This window comes from Mustela nigripes, chromosome X (assembly GCF_022355385.1).
Source record: "Mustela nigripes isolate SB6536 chromosome X, MUSNIG.SB6536, whole genome shotgun sequence".
Taxonomy (NCBI): domain Eukaryota; kingdom Metazoa; phylum Chordata; class Mammalia; order Carnivora; family Mustelidae; genus Mustela; species Mustela nigripes.
In genome coordinates, this window is record NC_081575.1 from 114107316 (window position 1) to 114127284 (window position 19969).

A 19969-nucleotide genomic window follows, 5' to 3' on the forward strand; every position below is an offset into this window, starting at 1 on the left:
GTCAAGGAACTTGTCCAGGGACAAAACCGTCGTCTTCCCGGCGCGCCACACGCGTCCGCGGAGATACAGGCGCTAGAGCCGCGCGGCGACCCCGGAGCCGCGCCCACTCCCCTGGCCCACCACCTTCCTCCAGCCCTTCCCTCCGCTCCGCCCCAGAAGGCGGAGCCTCATCTCACGACTGTCTCCCACGTGGCGCAGAACGCGGAGCGGACGTGGCGTCAGCGGCGCCGTGCGCGGACTTCCGGCGCTCGCGTCACGTGATCCGCGCCGGAAGTGCATTTTTGGTCTCCCGGGCAACAGCCCCTCCCTCTCGCGCCCCTTCTGTCTCCTCACAGGAAGTAGGTCCCTGCTCGCCCACCGCCCGAGATCCGCGAGCTGCGAGCCGACGAGGTGACTCCGGGGACGGCTGGGTTTCCTTTGGGGAGTGAGGGAGGAGCATGGAGGCACCGAAGCCTGGCTTCCTCACATGCCGGGAGAGCCGAGGACTTGCCTGTCACGTTGTCGTAATTAGCCTCATCTCGCGGGGCCCGTGAGATTCCTGAGTTATTGCTGGTTAATTGTGACAGGGGACTGGTTCCAGAGACTCTCAGCCGCCGTGCTTCGCACTCGGTGGATGGCTTTTGTTGCTCGGGGGCCCCTCCCAGACGAATTAAATTCGAATCTGTAGAAGTGGGACCCAGGCATCGGTATTTTGATGAAACTCCCCCCACGTGATTCTGAGGTGCTGAGTAACACTGTGTTAAGCTAAGTCTGTAAAGTGAATTCGGGCTCTGGCCATACAGCCCGGTATCTGCACAGAACGTCGCCCAGGGCAGCCTCATCCTTGGAGGGATGTCCGGAATATCGGCCCATCTATTCAAAACTTAGGGTTTTCTTCCCCCCCCACACACACTTCGACCTCTGTGGGAGGTCAGAATTTGGTGGAAGTTACCTAGGAAACGTATGGCCACTGTGGTCTTTTATGCGCCTTACCCGTGGTGGTGGAGAAGGTCTTGGCCCACTTTTCTTCCTCACTAATTAAGTGGACTTGAACTAGCGAAGTACCTTTTAGCTGTGAAATCCTGAGAGTTCCTTAGTACAGATCCTGAACAATTTTATCTTTATCAGGAGTGATTTTTAAAGCTGTTTCATAGGCTAGGTAGCTTCTGTACTGGGCTGTTTTGTACCAGAAGTCAGGACATTACTAGAAACTCTAGGCTAAAGATTAATAACACTTCTGGGGTTGTTTACTCTCAGAGTTTCCATGAATTGTGGGGTGGAGATAACATTTACAAATACAACTTAAAAATAGTTTGTAACCGACCCCTTTGGGATGACAATGCCAAGAGCTGCCCTATATTTTTAAAGGTCATTGGGTAGTGACTTGGGATAGGTGTAACTGAAGACAGGTTCACAGAAGGTGTACAGATGTCTTCTGTGTTCATTGCTGGGAAAGTATATAAACTAAAGGTCCAGAGAGAAATTTTCATTCTAAAAGTGTTTTTACAGATGGTAAAGGAATATTTTGGTTTTTAGGATCCAGCATTTAAAGATGGGGTGAGAAGAAAAGGATGGGAGAAAATTGAACAATTAAGGCCAAAGTGGAAGCTGGAGAGATTACAAATTGGGTGCAGAACTCTTGGACCCCTTCTCTCCAATGGGAAATCCACCCATAGAACAGTTGGACACGTGAAAAAAAGAGCATAACTGTGGTTGATCAAAGATCAGATGAATTGAAAATAGTTTTGAAGACATACTAATGTATTTAATCGTCTGCTTCCTGAAAAGATCTGTGGCTTTACAGGTTACTTCAGTGACTAGCTACTTAGTTTACTTAGGGAGGGTAGAAGGAGGAGAGACTATTATCAGGAAACGGCAATCTCAGCAGCATCCAAAGGCAAGAAAATACAGCTGTGGTTTTTAAGGAAAATAGGAAATTTAAAAGAAATAGATTACAGAATCAACACCTACAAGTAATTGATTAAATGAGTGGGACGTAGTGCTGTATCAGTTCAGGAAACACAGCGATCAAATGGAATTACCATGTATGTGTTTATAGAAGTAAACTTGAAATGAAACTTCTGAAATCTGCTGGTGGGCTTAACCACTTTAAACTCGTCATGGCTTTTGCTGATAGGCTCTGAACTTGCACGACCTGCCTGTTCAACCCTTAGTCCTTTACAGTCACACCAGCTTTTGCTTTGTGAGGGATACACTTGGAGTGAAGTGAACTTACCTGTTTCCTCTTTTGAGTTGTATTGCTAGTATGCCCTTGCATATCCCACTTTTCACCTCTTCCATTGCCCGTTGTGTTCATGATCAGAGGGTCACTTTGTCTTTGAGTGGCCTCACATTTCACTTAAGATTTGACATTAGGCACCTGGGGATTTGGTGAACTTGCAAATAGATCTGCTCACAAATCCATCACGCTGCTGACAAATTAAACAACAGCGTTCTGTGGGGGGAAGGTTATTTGTATTTTTTTTTTCTTTTAAAGAACACTTAACCACATCCTTTCAGTCTTTCTCCTTCCCCATGCTGGGCCTTCCTTTCTGACATTACTTCTAACGGCAACATCCGGAAGAGAGTAAATTGGGGTTTGGGGTTGAAGGAATGAATAGGAAATAAAATTTTTTTGGCTCCCTCGCCCATCAGTTTTAACAGTAGTTGTTATAGACAGAGAGGTGCAGGCTCATTTATGTGCCCTTGTGGGAGGCTCATGTCTGGCCATAAGACAGAGCCTGGACTCCTGAGTGGGGGAAGACATTCAGTCTTGAGCCATCTTTGTTGTCCACATTACCCGGCAGGGGGCAGGGACCATTCTAAACCGAAGGAGGGAGTCCCTGAGGGCAACAGGCCACTGGGGGTGGCAGGAAGCAATGCTGTCAGAAAACCTTTTTATTATCTTAGTTCAGGAAGTTACTACTGGTGTATGCATTCTTAGAAGACGTCTTCTCTGATAGGGTTATTACTACAAATACAGAAATGCCTTAGAACCACAAATGACTCAGTTCATGTAATTTCCATTTCTCATTGTACCTTCATTTATTTTGAGCAATTTCCAGCAGACCCCCTTCTACCCTGAAACATACACCGAAGGCTACATTAGATCCTCTAAATTACATGTTTGGTTCAGAGAACCAAATCACTGGGAGCCTTCCTGGAAAGGTTGGACCTTAGGGACTTTAGCCAGCATAACTTAATGATTGACTTTCAGTGTGTTCCTATGCAAAAAACAAAAGCAGGTGAGTTTTTACGTATTTAATTTTCAGAATTCTACTGCAAAAGGAGGATAGAGAGGAAAATCCAGTTGCAGAGTGCACATCATTATTTGAGGGGAATTTCTGTTTTTATTTTATTTATTGGTTGCAATGACACATTCTAGATCCTATATTTGTAGGAATGGAAATACACAGTAAAAAGAATATGTACACTGTCACTACCTTTCAACAAAGCCACATTACTTACTTGTGGAATTTTTTAGTAACTTGATGGAAATAGTTGGATTTTTTCCATTAAAAACAACAAAGTTCTTGTCTGTTACTCCTCATGTATATTTATGCATTTAAAAATACATCTCTAGGATAAGCAGGTTCATTGAAGAATGCTCGTGTTTTTTTAAAAAGGCTATATGGGAAAATACATGGTTTAAGACCCGGGGCACTGTCTTGCCAGTGGGCCCCGAGCCTCGGCAGTGTTTCATGAATGACCTCAGCGCTGTTTTTTTCCTTCCTCCTCTGGTGGTTGAGGACAGACAATGAATTTGGTCTCTGTGCTCGCCCGGGCTCAGCTGGGTAGTGACTATTATGCCTTTGTGCTCCGTGGGGCGGGCTGCCGGTTCGGTGGTACCGCGGACCCCGGCCTGCCCTGACATCGCCATTCTCTTTTCTTTCAGCTCCACCGTCCCGTTAGGAGGAAAGCTGCTGTTCAGTCCGGGAAGACTGTGCCGCAGGAGTAGGAGACACTCCCAAAGAGGTGGCGAATGAAAGATAAAATTAAAGACCTTTGAAAGGCATCTAAATCTGCTGTGACCCTAAGCTTGCTTCTCTTTGAACTGGTGGCTGAAAATGTTGCTTTAATGTCTAGAATTAGTTTCATGTTGGCTTTTCAGAAACCCAGGCTTTTTTTTTTTTTTTTTTTTTTTTTAAAGGTCCTTAAGTTCTCCATGTAGAAAGAGTAGCTGGTTTGAAAAAGTTAACAGGACCCATTCTTAGAGGAGGTTATCGCCTTTCCTTAGGAGCTAACTGATGCATCTAGCGGGAAGGGATATGTATTCTTTCTACCAGGGAAGAGAGTCTGGGAGCTCTCTCCTGCTTCCTGTCCTTGTGGGGTTGCTGTCCATGGCAACTAGTAGGGTCTCCATCAGAAATCATGGCACTACATGTGCCTTATAAGCCCAGTTGATTTCAGGAGTTTGGTGGGGAGGTTTTTTTTTTTTTTTTTAAGATTTTATTTATTTATTTATTTGACACAGAGAGAGAGACACACACACACACAGTGAGAGAGGGAACACAAGCAGGGGGAGTGGGAGAGGGAGAAGCAGGCTTCCCACAGAGCAGGGAGCCCGATGCGGGTTTCGATCCCAGGACCCTGAGATCATGACCTGAGCCGAAGGCAGACATTTAACCGAGTGGGCCACCCAGGCATCCCGGGTTGTTTTTAAATTAAAAAAAAAAAAAAAAAGAATATGAAGAGTGTGTGACAGAGACTATATGTGGCCTACAAGCCCCAAATACTTACTATTTGGCCTTTTACACAAAAATTTTCCTGGTATAAAATACCAGGAGTAATGCTGGAAAAAGCAAACCAATAATTATAAAGCTGCATGCAAGCCGCTACTCCTTTAGACATATTTTTCTAGACCTTCTTTCATTTACTTTCTGAGAATTTGCTTAATTTGTCATTCATTCTCAGGAACTACTTTCAACTGAATATCTGTAAGATTTTAGGAATCTTAAAATACTTACAATGTAAAACTCTATGATAGGTTTTGGAATTTAGGGAGGGGGAATAATAGAGCCAGGGATAAATGAGCACATGCGACCCCTAGCTCTCGGCTCTTAACTTGCCGGAGGCTGGTGGCGGATTTGCTCAGAAGTGTCCCAGCGGCCAAAACAGGAAGCACTCTCAGAATAAAATCGATGTCAGAGATGCCTGTATTCCATCATTAAGACAAACTCAGCTTTCTTTAACAGCCTGGGTCTCGAAAACGTCCAGTGCCTTAGCTGACTAGTTGGTCTGCTTCATAAGTCGCTGGCACACCAGGCTGAATCCGAGCTGCTTGTGCTCCAATCCCTGGAACCGGCTTTCTAAAGCCCACTCTACTGGCTTCCTTCTCGCAGCCTTGTGTGATCTCTCAGACCGTGTAACATGGTGGCCCTTCTAGCAAGTTATTTGTCAAATCAAAGGCATAAATAAGTAGCCTCTCCTCAAATTAGCTTTCCGTGCCTCCTTTTAATCACAGCCATTGACATTCGAGCAGCCTGGTGAACATGATGAATTACACCAGAGCCTTTTAAACAGTCACCTACTTGATGGCGCGTGCCTACACTTCCAGCTCTGCAAAGTGCAACCTCTCCTAAGCCATCCTGTACGTTTTCAGAATTCTGGTACAAAGACTTTTAAAGCCAGGCTGGATTTTTCCAACTATAAATAAAAGCAGGATTTCCCAAGGTCTGCAGTAGTGTTCGGTGATGATAAAGTTTATGGCATCTGTGAGGCTGAAGCCAGACCTTCCCAGTTCGGGATAATTAATATTTACATTGATCTGGTTCTAAGTACATTTTATAAGACATTGAAGTCTGGATTCAGAACTCTTAATTTCCAGAAGACACACAGATGCCCTGTAGACTTTTCAAATTCAATTCCTGTGCTACTTGTTAATCTCTAAAACAAATTTGATTAAGACACACATTAAAGTTCACTTTAATGGCATTATGTGCTACAGGCTCTTAGAAAAATGCTCAGATTTCAGTGATACAGATATGAAACCGGTCTGGAATGAATTAGCCACTTACAGACCGCACCTTACAGTTTAGCGCTCAAGTATGTACTGATGTCTACCGTAATTTCGTTTATGTAGTGTTACTTCTCTGGGTGGTTAACCCCTTAATTGTATTGACTTTTGTTTTTCTTCAGTAGCTTGTAAAGCACATAAGCAGTTAGCCAGGTTTTCAGATAATTGCTCACATTGTAAACCTTTAAATTGTAGTTTTATAAGTATTGTGAACTTAATTTACACTTACATTTTCACTGCGTGGATTAGCTTTTTCCAGTTCACACTCACTGCGTGTTTGTATTCTTGAATTTAGAACAGGGAATAAGTGTGGGCTGTGTTTAAGATCTATTTACAGAAGATCAGGTCAGCCCTCTTAGAAATAGCCTGTTGGAAAGCCTATTGTATTTCAGAAGAAAGTGAATGGTTCTCTTCAGGCTAAATCTTAAAAGATGTGATCAATTTAACAGCTCAGTTTTCCACATTAACCATAGCAGAACATCTGATAGAGATTACAAAATAAGTCAAGTTTATTTTTTAAGGCTTAGAGGTTTTTAAATTCTGCCCTCTCATGAAGTGAAGGAGTTAAAAACGGGCCTCCTTCTGAATCTGATTTCCCAGAGTTTCAACATCCAAGTAGCTGTTGGCTCAGCACCACATTGTGTTTGTAGCTTCATCTCACGGATGCTTCAGTTCTCGTGCATTTTAGGATACTGCTTTTTTTAATTTTAACTTTTTAAAATTATCCCTGCACTCAGTGTAGAGTTTGAATGCGTGACCCTGAGATCAGGAGTTGCATATGCTACAGAACGAGCCAGCCAGATGCCCCAGGATATTTTGTTTAACTTTCTTTTTTTAAGTATATCCTGACATACCGTGGCATTTTAGTAGCTCTGAACTCCTGAGCAGAAAGGAGAAAAAATTGTTTTAAGTAGCTCACAGAAGATATCGCTGCCGATTAAACTTTACCTTTAGGTATCTTCTGCCATGTCAGTACATCACAAGCAGGTAGGCAGGGGCGAAAGGAGTAAGCCCTGGCCGAGCAGGGCTGCTGAGCAAAGAAAGGCGTTCTGTGTAGGCGATCGGTGGAGAGTCTCCGGGGAACAGTTTTCTCCTGCAATGGTGCAGAGTGCCTAGGCAGGGAGAGTCATATATTATTAGTTCCTGTTCTGTATTAATATTTTTAATACAGGTACTAGCCACTAACTGTATGGTTCTTTCCAGCCTTTACTTTCAATAGGTAAACAAATATTTGAAAAATGCGGTGTCCTTTGAACCACTTAATCATACCTAAGGGGACCCCTCCCAGGTGCCAGGGCCCTGGAGCGTATGTTGCGTGAAGCCCAGGCATGGCGTTCAGAAGAGCCAGCCTCTGAGGGGCTGCTCTGTAAACCCTGAAGTAGCCACAAGTGTCCCCCACGTGCACTGACCAGACGTTTGCACTGTGCTTGTTCTTTCCTAGTTTCAGCGCCCATTTGGACTTCCACAACCAGAGATGACAGCAAAGGTAAGTTTGTTTGTTTGTTTGTTTGTTTGTTTAAACTCATGAGCAAAGGGTAAATTTTAGCCATTAGTATTCTCATCCCATGACGGAGAAGACCAAAGAAATAAATACATCCAGAAGGGAAAAGTAAAAGCACCATTGGGTAGGTTGCTAGACAGCTGTGGTCCAGCTACTGAGAGTGCCCAGACCTGCACATGTTTAGGCGGGTAGTGAGGGAGGGACCAGAGAACATTAGTCCATGTGGTTCTTGGAACTAGGCGCTAGGTTCCAGTGGGTAGAGAGGCCCAAGGTGGTTGATGTCCATATCTCTCCGTGCATCTTACCTAAAAATGATAATCATTAGCCTCTGTCTCTATTTTATTGTGGCCATAACGTTAAACTGAGTCCTGTGCGCAGCTCATGCACACGCACGTCGTGTCCGTTGTGGGCACGGACCTGTCCTACGCCCTCTTTGGCCCAGTGGTAGCGTCCTGACGGAGAGTGGGTATTTACTAGATACTCTCTAGAAAACGTGTTGTTTAGCCACTTCAGGACTTGAGGGTTCTCTTGAGGAAGGACCTTGCCGCATCTGGCGTCCACGTCCCTTTATTCTGTAGGTGGCGTCCTGGAAAGCCGAGGAGCCTTGGTCTTTTCATCCGGTCTACGCAAGGTACTGGCGCCATTATCACCAGGCCATGGCCTGGATGCGGAGCCACCACAGCGCCTACAGGAAGGCGGTGGAATCTTACTGCAGTTGCCCGTGGGCCTGCCTTCCTGCGGCTCTTCCCCAGAGCCCTCCCACGAACAAGGCCAAGCCTCAGCCCTCTCGTGACCATCACCCGGCCTCCACGGACTCGCACTGCGTTCCTTCACCTTCTAGAAGGTCCGGGCAGCATCCAGCAGCCCGCCCCAGAGAACGCCGAGCTTGGCCTGCCGAGGAGGAGGAGGAGACAGCGGAGTCCGAGTCAGACGGGGGTGTGGAGTGCGACCTGAGCAACATGGAGATCACAGAGGAGCTGCGCCAGTACTTCGCCCAGACCGAGAGGCACCGGGAAGAGCGACGTAAGTGTGCGCCCCCTGCGCGCTTCCTTTCCTCGCCCTGCCTCTCGCACGGCCTTCTTCCCTCGAGTTATTTTGTAACTTCCCAACAAGCCACATCCAGTCCCACCTCAGCTCTGTCAGCTTCCAGAGGTATTTTCAGACAGGACTTTTTTTTAGCTCTAGAACAAGGCTTGTCCCGGTGGTCCCTCTGCCGTCTACTGAGTAAAAGCAGATCGGGGGGTGCGCACAGCGGTGTGCCTGTGTTCCCTGATCTCCCCCCGCCCCTCAGGGCCGTGCCACCCACTTCACAAATGAGGCAGGTGACCTTTCAGAAGGTCCATTGACTTCCTCCATGGTACACAGCTAGTAACGAGCTGTTGGGGTTTAAATCGAGGTCTGTCTGACTCCCAGTTCCTGTGCTGCTTCCTCTAGCACAAACTTAGGGATTAGGTTTTGTCCCTGAGACTGCTATGTTTTTTTAAAATCCTGCTGTCACCTCACGCCTACACAGCTCTGAGACTTCCCTTGCTAGCGAGCTACCAGGCCTTGGTTTTTAAGCGGCATCAGAGCAGAGGTCAGTGTGAACCTGAACAGCCACAAAATGTCTGGGACTCAAACCTTTCTGGTCCGACCCCGCATCAAAGCAGTCTGCTGTTAAGGTTATAGAAACATGATAATGCCTTTCCCTCTTCCATGGCAAAGCAGGGATTTCCCTTTTTTTTTTTTAAATAATTTCTCACCAAGTTCCTACAAAGAACTAGAACCAAGAAAATTCACCAGACTGTTTACATTTGAAGTGTCTCAAACAGATACACAAATGCTTTTCTCCTTATAACCAGTATCTAGTCTCAATATTGTTTTCATTGAGTTCTAATTATATGATACTTTACTTAGAATGTTTTTAATAAATAGAAAGAAACAAGATAAACAGAAACATGGAAGTCTGGGGATGGCCAAGGGTGGGGTTCCATCTTTGATTGATCTGTGTTTTCCTGATGATGGGCTGATCGATCCCCGCAGGGTGCCAGGAACTGAGAGGTGGGCTTTGTATAAGGTATCGTGCCTTTTAGTGTCTGAAAAGTATACAGTGATGAAGGAGAGGAGGTGTTCCAGCATGTCCATGTTCGGCTGGAATGCCGTTTTTTTATAGCTTTGGAAAAAATACGATGGATGTGGGGTTTCTTTCTTTTGTCCTTACCAGACAGTAAAATAACGTGTTTCCCTCCACAGATTGATACGTACATGATAGCAGTTCTAATTAGGGATGGAAGCAAACCCCAGTCATCCTAAAGGCCATTTTGAATTATCTGCTCATTTAAGATAAACTTGACACATAGTTATTCAATAAAAAATAGATGTGATGATAATGAAAATAAAGTAACGAAATGTGTCCTTCCGACGTCAGCAGTTCAGTTACAGATACGGCTAAGAACCGTTCTTCCTCTTGCCTTGGTCAGGTAGAATTCTAGGTAAATTAAAAAAAAAAAAAAGTCATAAAAATTACCTGCTAAGTTGTGCCTGACACTTAATACTGTTTTTGAATGAGTGAATGATTTGGGTATTAATTATGAGCCTTAAGTCAGGGTTGTCAAGTATCCCATAAAGTGCTAAGCTTGCTGTGCTTGTGCGGGACATTTTACAAAGTGAGTTAGGCTTTGATGAACTTCGTATTTGGTTTTATATTATTCCCATATCCGCTGAGTTGACCTCAAGGCTCCAGATTGCACTGTTGTCATCACTGCAGTGGGTTGAATTTTGTTCCCTAAAAAAAAGATCTGTTGGAGTCTTAACCTCCCCCCACTCCAGCCTCAGGATGTGACCTCATGTGGACATAGAGTCTCTACGGAGGTAACCAAGTTAACATGAGATCTTTAGGGTGGGCCCTGATCCGGTACGACTAGTGCCCTTCGAAAAGGAAACATGTGCACGCAGAGGTAGACATGCACCCAGGGAGAAGCCACAGGAAGACTGGAGTTCTGCCGCTGGAAGCTAACAGAGGGGCCTGGACCAGATCTTCCCTAGCGCCTTCAGAAGGGGCACGGCCCTGCTGCCCATGCCTCGACCTCAGACTTCTGGCCTCCACACCTGTGAGATGAGAAATTTCTGTTATGCTAAGCCACCCAGTTTGTGGTGCTTTGTTACAGCAGCCCTAGGAAACTAATGCAGTCCCCCTGTGAGAATTTTCTTTGTCCCAACGTGCAGTCTGTGCGGGGACATGAAGTGAGCTCACAGGTCTTCCCGTCCCTTTGGAGAAACTGTTACGTACTTGTTTTACCATGATGTAGACAGCAAACCAATAAAAAAGGGAATGTTGTGAAAACCCATACAGCCTTCATTTTCAACCTCATTCTTCCATGTATACATTATTATTAATAACATTATACTGAGCGAGCTGTGGCGGAAGCGCTCACGTTAGAGTCCCCCCCCACCCCCACCCCCGCCACTCATCAGCCAGAGGCACTTAGCTTGTGGGTCACCTATCCTGGTCAGACTGTGCCTCAGTCACCTGACCTGTGAAAGGGGACCCTAATCAGTAGAGTGGTAATAATGAAGATTCAGTGAGATAATAAACGGTAAGTGAGAGAACCATGCTTGGCACGAAGTCAGTGCCCAAGAAATCGTAGTTAGGGTTAGTTGCTGATAACTCATCCTTTAGTGTGTGTCATTAACCAAATACGGATTTTACTCCGATGCTGTGTTAATTAGCGCTTGACTGAGAGTCTGCATATTTTTAGTAAAGGTGCTCTGTGGCTTCAAAACAAAGTCATTTCTGCTCTGCACTTTCTAAATTCCTAAATTGACTTAGAATCTTTAAAAAGGAAAAGAATTAAAGTTTTGGTGTCGATCCTATTTAGTCATTAACATAGTTTCATCAAAGTAGTCATTAACACAACTTTTAGTCCATTTCAAGGACATTCTTGCCTGATGTAACAATATAGGAAAATGCATGGAAAAGCGAACCCACTTCCATATTACTAATAACAGCACCAAACACATCAAGCTTCTGTTTCTTCGTGCTTTGTAAATGTGCAGTTGTAGCGTAATTGAAAACTGCTTGTCTTAGGGTCTCCGCGATGCCTTTGTGTCCTGCGGTCTGCCCTGGAGATAATACCAGGTCTTTGGGAGAAGAGGAGATGGTCTGGCAAGGGCGAGAACATGCTGCGGGGTCGGAGTCTTATCTGACTAGTAAAGACTTAGAAGCTCCCGGGGCCTGACCCTGTACCATCAAAAACAATGGGCATTATTTTTTTCACCAGCGCTTTTGGTGGCATGTAGGGTGAATACTGCCCCGTGCTGTTCCCTCGAGCAATGCTGAGGGATGGAACTCAGATGTAAGCGCTGTGAATGTCCGAGGTGCTTTCCGTCCGACCCATTACCTTCACTAGAAGTGTTCGTGGACGTTTCACTACATACACAGTTGGGATATATTTTAGGAGTGATTAGGGACCTGAGTAGTGTGAATACTTAGTTGAAAGTTGCTTTGTTTTGCTCTTTGAACCACTAGAAGCTACTTACTCAATAAAGGCAAGTTCAGCTTTGAATAGAGATCATCTAGAGAACACAGAATTTTATGAAATGTATCACTAGCAGGGGAAAACATAGCTAAATTTAATTCTGTTTTTCAGTATTACTTCCACAGGAGTCTATATGTTACATAATTCAGCATCATCGGAGTCTTATTTAATATTTTCCTAGAATAAAATCCTTCATACTGGACAGCATGTTCTTGTTTATGATTACTGCTCTTCCAGATAATCTCTAACATATTTTAGTGATCAAAAAAAAAACTAAGTAAGAAAATAAAGAACTCTTTCTGTGTGGTGGGAACAGACATGCTTTTGATTATGTTCTATGTCATTTCCTAATGAGATACTTCCGTTATTCAAAACTTCACTGGTAACATTACTTATGGGAAAGTAGACAGTTGTGGAGTTTTAAAGGTCAGCTATGTTTTCAATTATTTCTTGGGAAAAATGTTTATTGTTAAGAAAAGTACCATGTTTTAGTCATAAATAACCATCAGTAGAGACTGCAAGGATATGGTCCTAATACTTAGAAGGGAGATGAGTGGAAGTTACCATTCCCAGTGCAGAAAGCCTCTGGAGCAAACACCACCACCCTTGTCTCAGGCTTGAGCCAATCAGATATTATCCTCTGCGTTTTGGGAGTAACCGTTGGGTCAAAACAGAGACATATTCACAAAGAGCTTAAACCTAGTTGGGAAGAGGAGACAGAATCAAGTTAAAACTGATACCTAGGGGCGCCTGAGTGGCTCAGTGGGTTAAGCCTCTGCCTTCGGCTCAGGTCATGATCCCATGGTCCTGGGATCGAGCCCCGCATCGGGCTCCTTGCTTGGTGGGAAGTCTGCTTCTCCCTCTCCCTCTGCTATTCTCCCCCGCTTGTGCTCTCTCTGTATCAAATAAATAAAATCTTAAAAAAAAAAAAAAAAAAACAAAAACCTGATAGCTAGAAGAGCCATCTGTGACCTGGTCCATGTGTACCTTTGCAATGATGAGTGGAGTCTGTGAACTCAGCCATGAGAGAAACTTCACGGTGTAGTGGTGGAAAATGGAGTATGCTCTAGGCTTGAGGGATGGGGTCCGTTGGGATCAAGAGAGAAAGAAAGGGGTAAGTCCACTCCCCACTTAGCACTCAACATGCTGTTCTTACCACAGGGCCCAGCAGTGTTTTGTTTTTTTTTTTTAATTTTTCTCATTTTTTAAAGATTTTATTTATTTATTTGACAGAGAGAGAGATCACAAGTAGGCAGAGAGGCAGGCAGAGAGAGAGGAGGAAGCAGGCTCCCTGCTGAGCAGAGAGCCCGATGCGGGGCTCTATCCCAGGACCCTGAGATCATGACCTGAGCCGAAGGCAGAGGCTTAACCCACTGAGCCACCTAGGCGCCCCCCAGCAGTGCTTTTAGACATTAGCTGGGAGAGGTGGAAGGTTTAGACCCGTTTTCATTACCAAACCTTCCGTCAGTCCGCTGGAACCCCAGCCAGTTCGCCCTCAGTCCACCGTCTGGGAAAACATGGAGGATATAGTGAACGGCGCGGTATTGAGTGAGCCACTGTGCCGTCCTCCTGACCAAACCCGGTTCCACCGCGCCCGTGTCCCATCCAGTCCCGATGCTCGAGGTATGGAAAACCAGTCGGAGAGAAGATGCATATAAAAGGCTGAAGAAAAGTGGACGGGCAGGATGGAAGTGCGCTCTTATTCTGAAAACAGTAATTATCCACTGACTTCATCTGTCAGGGGAGAGGGACGGGAGGTGAGGACGAAGGCCCAACAGAAACGGCTCCAGGTCTGCTGGCAAGCGCCTGTGTTCTGGGTATGTCGCTGACAAGCCAGGAGTGACACGCCAGAAGCGAGTCTCTTGTGACATAAATCAAGCCTGTGCTTGTGCTCGGTTGTGCTAAAATCATTAATTCTGGCAACATAGCAGAGAATACAGTCAGAAGGACATGCTGATCCTAGAAAAATGAGGAAAAATAACATTAAAACTCACTTGTCTTAGTGCTTTGTCTTCCAGAATATTCTGCCTTTGGGCTGATTATCTGGAATGCTGAATGAACGTTTTCCCGCTAGGTCAGGTCCTCTAAAATCTAAGTCACTCCTCGTGATTTTGTTTTCCTTTGTTAATTGTAAGTCCACGTTGGTAGTAGCATCATGTAAATTGATAGATTGAGGGGGAAGATAGCAAGGTTATATATCCTGAACCCAGACAGGACCCAGTCGCGTTTGTCCTTAATAGGATGTTCTGTTTTCTTGTTTTAACCCTATATGCATATTAACCTTTATATTAGTTTCCTAGGGCTGCAGTATCAAATGACCATAAATGGGCTCAAAACAACAGAAATTTTATTCTGTTCTGGAAGCCAGAAGTCTGAAATCAAGGTGTCAGCAGGACCCATTCCCTCCAAAGGTTCTGGGACTGTGCTTCTTCCCAGCCTCTGGTGGCTCCTGGTGTTCTCTGGTCTGTGGCGACATAGTTCCAGTCCTGCCTCCTTGGTTACCTGGTTTTCCCCCCTGTGTCTCTGTGTGTCCTTTTCTGTCTCTCATAAGGACATGCTCATTGGGTTTGAGGTCCACACTCATCCAGTATGATCCCATCTTGATCCTCAATGACATCTACAAAGACCTTGTTTCTTTTAAAAAAAAAAAAAAAAAAAAAAAAAGGTCTATTCTGAGGTTCCATGTAGATGTGAATTGAATGTTGGGGGGACACTATTCAACCCACTCCAGCCCTGCGTTCAACCTGAAATCTAATAATACATCCCAGTTTTTATTAGAATAGCCTATAGGAGAAAAAGCACTGGGGGAACGTTGAGTCCCACGGCTGTTTTCAGTAAAGAATGATCAGCGGCTCCATGACGCGGCGCCTGTTCTGTCTGAAGTGTGAGCTTCTCCTCTGCTTCAGGCAGATGATTCCCATCTGGTTGAGTCCTCACCTTGTTTTGACAGAAGGAAAAACTGCTAGTGATGGAGAAGCCTTTCCTTCATTGGGAGGAAGGAATAATAAATAGAAAACAGAATACGTGATGCCTTCAAACGAGGATATTCTGTTCTGAAGTTTGCTTGTCCCCTAAGTCGGTATAAGCTGAAGTACTTCCAGAAGCTAGCGGCAGCTTCCCATGTCCACCCCGTCTGAGCGCATTTGGTTTTAAGTTGACCGCTTTTCAGATTTGTAGTCTAGCCATAGGACTTTTTTTAATAATTGTTTAAGTAAGTAGAGGCACGGTGACTCAGAAGTAAAGGAACAAGATCGGACCCCATCTCACTGGCACCCCCGTCTCCCTCAGCCTCTCTGCCGTGGAGGCTTCTGAGGAACCCTCTGGAGGGGAGCTCTGCCTGGCACCTTTTGAGATTTGACCATCTGTTTCTCTCTCCCTGAGTTGTCATCATTCTTCTTTAGCAGCATCTGGAAGAAACAGCCATTTACAAAAAATAATGTGTGGCCTCTGTCCAGACTTTCTCTCAACAGTCATTTCCTGAGCACCTGCTTAGTGTCAGGCATTGTGTCCTCCTGGGCCTGGGGACGGCGGGGGCTGGTGAAGGTGACAGTGCCCTTTTCCCATGCATGACTTCCACAGGCGGGTTTTAGCACTGGCCAGTCAGTGCAGGGGACAGGCCCCCTGCCCTTTAGGTCTGTGTTTTAGGGCACCTACCCACCATGCTGGAACCAGGAAAGCCCCAAGCCTGTTTCAAGGCCGGGAGAGAACAAGGGTTGAGTCTTGAGTTTTCATAAGGAGACCCGAATAGGAAGGAGATAGAAGAAAAGAACTGAGAACAGAGGGTTGTGTCTTTTTTATTCTGTTATTCTTACACGGAATGAGCTTCATCAGCTGAAACCCTGTGACGGTACCCCGTGAGCACGTGCCGGGTGTGAACCTGGAAAGCTGCACTGGCTATGTGGATTGGCGGCTGCACTTGGCTCCTTTTAACAGTGCTTCATCGACAGATGTCAGCCGTAAGAAAGCATCTCGATGTAGAATTGTTACACTGATTTCCTACCTGTAAGATAGTTCTGGTCAGAAGAGTAGCAGAACCATGGTAAATGAGCAGGAAAAGAAAAAGAAAGATGCGAAAGGAAGAAGGTCAAATTCACGTATCCTGGCGGCAGAGAGCAACACTTGGTAAGATAGTGTGGATCCGGTGTTTATTCAGACTTGGAAATGTGAAGCCTCAGACTCACACAGGAAGTTGAACATCTGCTGTGTCACTAGGTCTGTCGGTGAGGCTGATTATAGTCTTGGGACAAATGTGAAAGTAAAAGGACTGCGGTCTGGGAACCTCTGCCCTCTAGATGCACAGGCCCTGGGCCCCCCCGCAGGCCTCTCCCCGCCCTCCACCATGGGCTTGTTTCCTCCTGGCCCAGGAGGAAACGGGTCCGAGGGCTGGTAACAGCCCAGGGCTCCCATAGGTGGCTGGCTTTCAGAGGAGTGGTCTTTGGAGGGTGGGGATATACAGTGTAAACACCCATGGGAACGGAACAGCTTACATCCTAAAGTTTCAGACTGGCAAGAAGACCAAAACCGAGAAACAAGTGGTTACTGACCTCCCATTCGTTGGCACATTCCGCCAGTGTTTTGGTTCAGTTCTGCATTTCACAGCAAGTCAGCCACAAAGTCTCTCCTTTGTGGGTAAGGGAGCAGTTACCTTGCGCTTACCTGCTTGGCAGTCATTTGGCCTACCTAGGTGACCTGCAGTTAGAAAGAAGCTGCGGATGTGCTCACTGAGAAGTGGCCGTCCGCGTTTTTCGTGTTCCCGGGTGTCCAAAGCTCCTTCCCTCCAACTCCAAGGGGATACTTGCGAATAACAGACTTAGGAGCGTGACTGCCTCGCCACAGGCATACCTTGCTTCTCGCTTTAGGGTTCACAAGGAAAGCGTGGTTTATGTCATTGTTTTATCCCCTGTAATGATCTTCACTCCTTCCTCGGTAACAGCAGTAGCTACAGATGGGTACATCGTGTGCATTCTAGTCCGTCTCTCTGGTCCCAACAGTGGCCTACACAAATCTGTCAGCTGGCTAAATTTTACCTTATGCAGGGATATGTTGTTTCTGTATACGTAAGAATATAAGTTCTGATCCTGGGACTTGTTTGAGGAAAACGTGTACGGGGGAGAATACACTGGATTCCTTGCTTTACAAGAATCCATTTATATCAGTAGGATTAAAATCACATGGCTCTGTCACTTGAAATTTAGCCTAAGCTGAGCTGTGAAGCTCTTCCTTCCATTGGCAGAATTAGCCTGGCTCGGCCCTGTCTGCTTGGGTAAGTGTCGGATTCTGTGACTCCGTTTCCTGTCGTGCGCCGTGCCTCCGTGTAGGACCAGGGATCATCGCTGGGATCCCCTAGCACCAGCGTTTGCTCTGCTCCAGATCACCTAAAACCAGTGCCTCGAACGCAGGGCTGACTTTTTCTCCCAGCACCCCATTTGTGGGCTGAACTACTACTTCTTGCAACCCTGGACTTTGCAGGAAGCGTTTCGTTTCCCTGCTGGCCTGGCACAGTGTGTGAATCGAGGCGAGCTCCGGCAGCCCTTCCAGAGGCGCGGCTTGTGGGCGGCCCGGCCGCGCAGATGGAAGAGGGAGAGCTGTATTCGGGGCTCAGTGCGCAGGTTCGACGGTGCTGGGTAACGTGTTTCTGGCAGGGTAGCCTCCCGGATGAGCAAACGGTGCATTTCCTAGGCATGCGGGCAGTGGTGTGCGGGTATCTGGGCGGGCGCCGCCGGCCCGACCTGGCCAGGCAGCTGGCAGCCGCAGCCTGGGCTCACCGCCGTGTCCATTCGTTCTCAGGGCGGCAGCAGCAGCTGGATGCCCAGCGCCTGGACGACTACGTGAACGCCGACCACGACCTGTACTACAGCACCCACCGCTCGGTGCACCCCCCGTCCGAGAGGCCCGGTGAGCGGCGCCAGGCCGAGATGAAGCGCTTGTATGGGGACAGCGCCGCGAAGATCCAGGCCATGGAGGCCGCCGTGCAGCTGAGCTTCGACAAGCACTGTGACAGGAAGCAGCCCAAGTACTGGCCGGTCATCCCGCTCAAGTTCTGAGCCCGGGGCACCGCGTACCCAGCCATCACCCCCTTCCTTTTGGATTCGCTGAATCTCTCCTGTGCATCTTCTCAGGGAAATTTCTCTTATACTGAGAAATCAGCATGTCACCAAAGTCCCAGGGGGCCCGTCTCAGGGCTGGATGTAACACGCTGGCCACTTGAAGTCAGCAAGATGTGTACTGTTGCCAACATGAAAGATTTTCTGTTGATCCAAAATGATAATTTCATGTATATCGTGCTTTCATGTATATCACTGATACTCTCCAGTTCATTAAAGTCCTCACTTAGAGACACCGCCTAGTTTTTTTGGCCTTTTTCTATTTTCTTCTGTCCTGTCTTTAACCCACCTGAACTTAAGCACACGTGCCTTAAATGAGTCAGATGTCCTCTCCCACTCAAACTCCTTCAGTCCCCGCTGAAAGTGACCTCGTGAGACAGACCCCACTTCTCTCCACTGCAGAGGTCAGCGTGCGTGTCCTGTAAAGGAGCAAAGAGTGAGTATGTCCAGCTTTGCAGGCCACACAGCCTTTGTTGCAACCACTCTGTTCTGCCCCTGCCGCCTGAACGAAGCTCTGGATGGTAAGTAAACAAACGGGCATGGGTGTGTTCTGACAAAACTTTATTTGTAAAAACGGGCCTCGGGCCAGATTTCGCCTATGGGCAGTAGTTTGCGAAACGGAATGAGAATAACTGCCTTGCCGTTTCCCGTTATCTCATTAGCTCTACAGAGCTTGAATGTCGCACGGAATTGAGAGCAAAGAGCAGTAATTCCCAAATCTGCTCACCTTCGCGTAGAGAAGTATAATTGAGCTTTTCGTAGAGAAAGTATAATTGAGCTTTTACTGTGTATAGCGGATGTGGCTTTGAGAAGAGAATGCATTTCTGAGGATAAAAATCTAAAAATTGATGGGTCAGTCCATTTATAAAAGCCAGCTGCCTTTTAAATAAGTTATTACAGTATGTTGCCAGGGTGAGCCCATGTTGACCCGAGAAGATTAGCACATCCATCAAAGGTTGGGGAAAAGATTGAGTATTGACGTGTTTCTCCCGAAGAACAACACTTCGCGCGCCACATTTCAGCCCCTGCCCTGAGACAAATGCATTGCTTTCACCAGCCCCAGGTGCTTACTTTCCCAAGCTCTCATTGTATTCCTGGAGCTGTGATTTGTGCTTGGATATTGCCGACAAAAATCAGAATTAACTTCCCCTGAGGTGACACATGACTAAAATTTCAAAGCCTTAGTAGCTCTCGCTTTTTTTTCTGTGAAACTCCTACAGCAAAGTAGAAAATAAGTGTGGCTCGGGCACAAATACAAACCAAAGCCTGTAATTGCAGCAGATTCTTAGCTATTGGAGAGTGAACCATCCTCTTGACAAAGGACTCGTATTCCCTCCCCCGAAGAGAGCAGCCTGCAGGCAGCGCAGGAGCGGGCGGGCGAGCCGAGCCCCTGGGCCTTCCTCTCCCGGGGGTATTGATGCCCCCGAGTGGGGTCCTCGGGAAGACCGCATGCGAATTCGCGCCTGGCCTGGCAAACACAGTGCTGGCCCCGTGGGCAAGCCCGAGGAAACGGTGCCCTGTCGTCCCAGCCTTCACAGATTGCCAGAGAGCCGGCAGCAGCCCTGGGCATGAAACTTCTTCCCGATAACAGAAATGTTTCCCTGTCCGCTCCTCAGATGGCGCCTTTGGCTTTTTGGGGTGGGGGGGGGGGGGGGGGGGGGGGCCGTGACGGGTTCGTTTGTGTGATTCTCAGCGAGTTTCTGAGTCCTTCCTGTTCCGCCTAGCTAAGCCCTAGCGCCTTCCCGCGGGGAACGGGCCTGCTAGGAGGAGAGGCGCCGGGTGTGCAGGCAGCCTGCGCTCGAGCTGCGGCCCGGGGGCCGAGGACGGCCCCGGCTCCTCCGCCTCTCGGGGC

The 19969-nt window shown here is 46.9% G+C and overlaps 1 protein-coding gene across 2 annotated transcripts; it reads left to right on the forward strand.

Moving 5' to 3' along the window:
• Window positions 1-280: 280 nt before the first annotated feature.
• On the forward strand, window positions 281-18353 carry GEMIN8 (gem nuclear organelle associated protein 8). Of its 2 annotated transcripts, XM_059385353.1 has the most exons (5): window positions 281-390; window positions 3875-3954; window positions 7437-7481; window positions 8075-8519; window positions 17801-18353. In XM_059385353.1, the coding sequence occupies exons 3-5, from the start codon at window positions 7470-7472 to the stop codon at window positions 18055-18057; spliced, it is 714 nt and encodes a 237-aa protein (XP_059241336.1). In that variant the 5' UTR covers window positions 281-390; window positions 3875-3954; window positions 7437-7469; the 3' UTR covers window positions 18058-18353. The 2 variants fall into 2 exon arrangements, with proteins under 2 accessions (XP_059241336.1, XP_059241337.1); XM_059385354.1 differs by lacking the exon at window positions 3875-3954 and having other exon boundaries at window positions 283-390.
• Window positions 18354-19969: the final 1616 nt, after the last annotated feature.

Coding starts and splice junctions, on each gene's coding strand:
- GEMIN8 (XM_059385353.1), top strand. Junction 8,520..17,800: donor GAGGCACCGGGAAGAGCGAC/GTAAGTGTGCGC, acceptor ATTCGTTCTCAG/GGCGGCAGCAGCAGCTGGAT.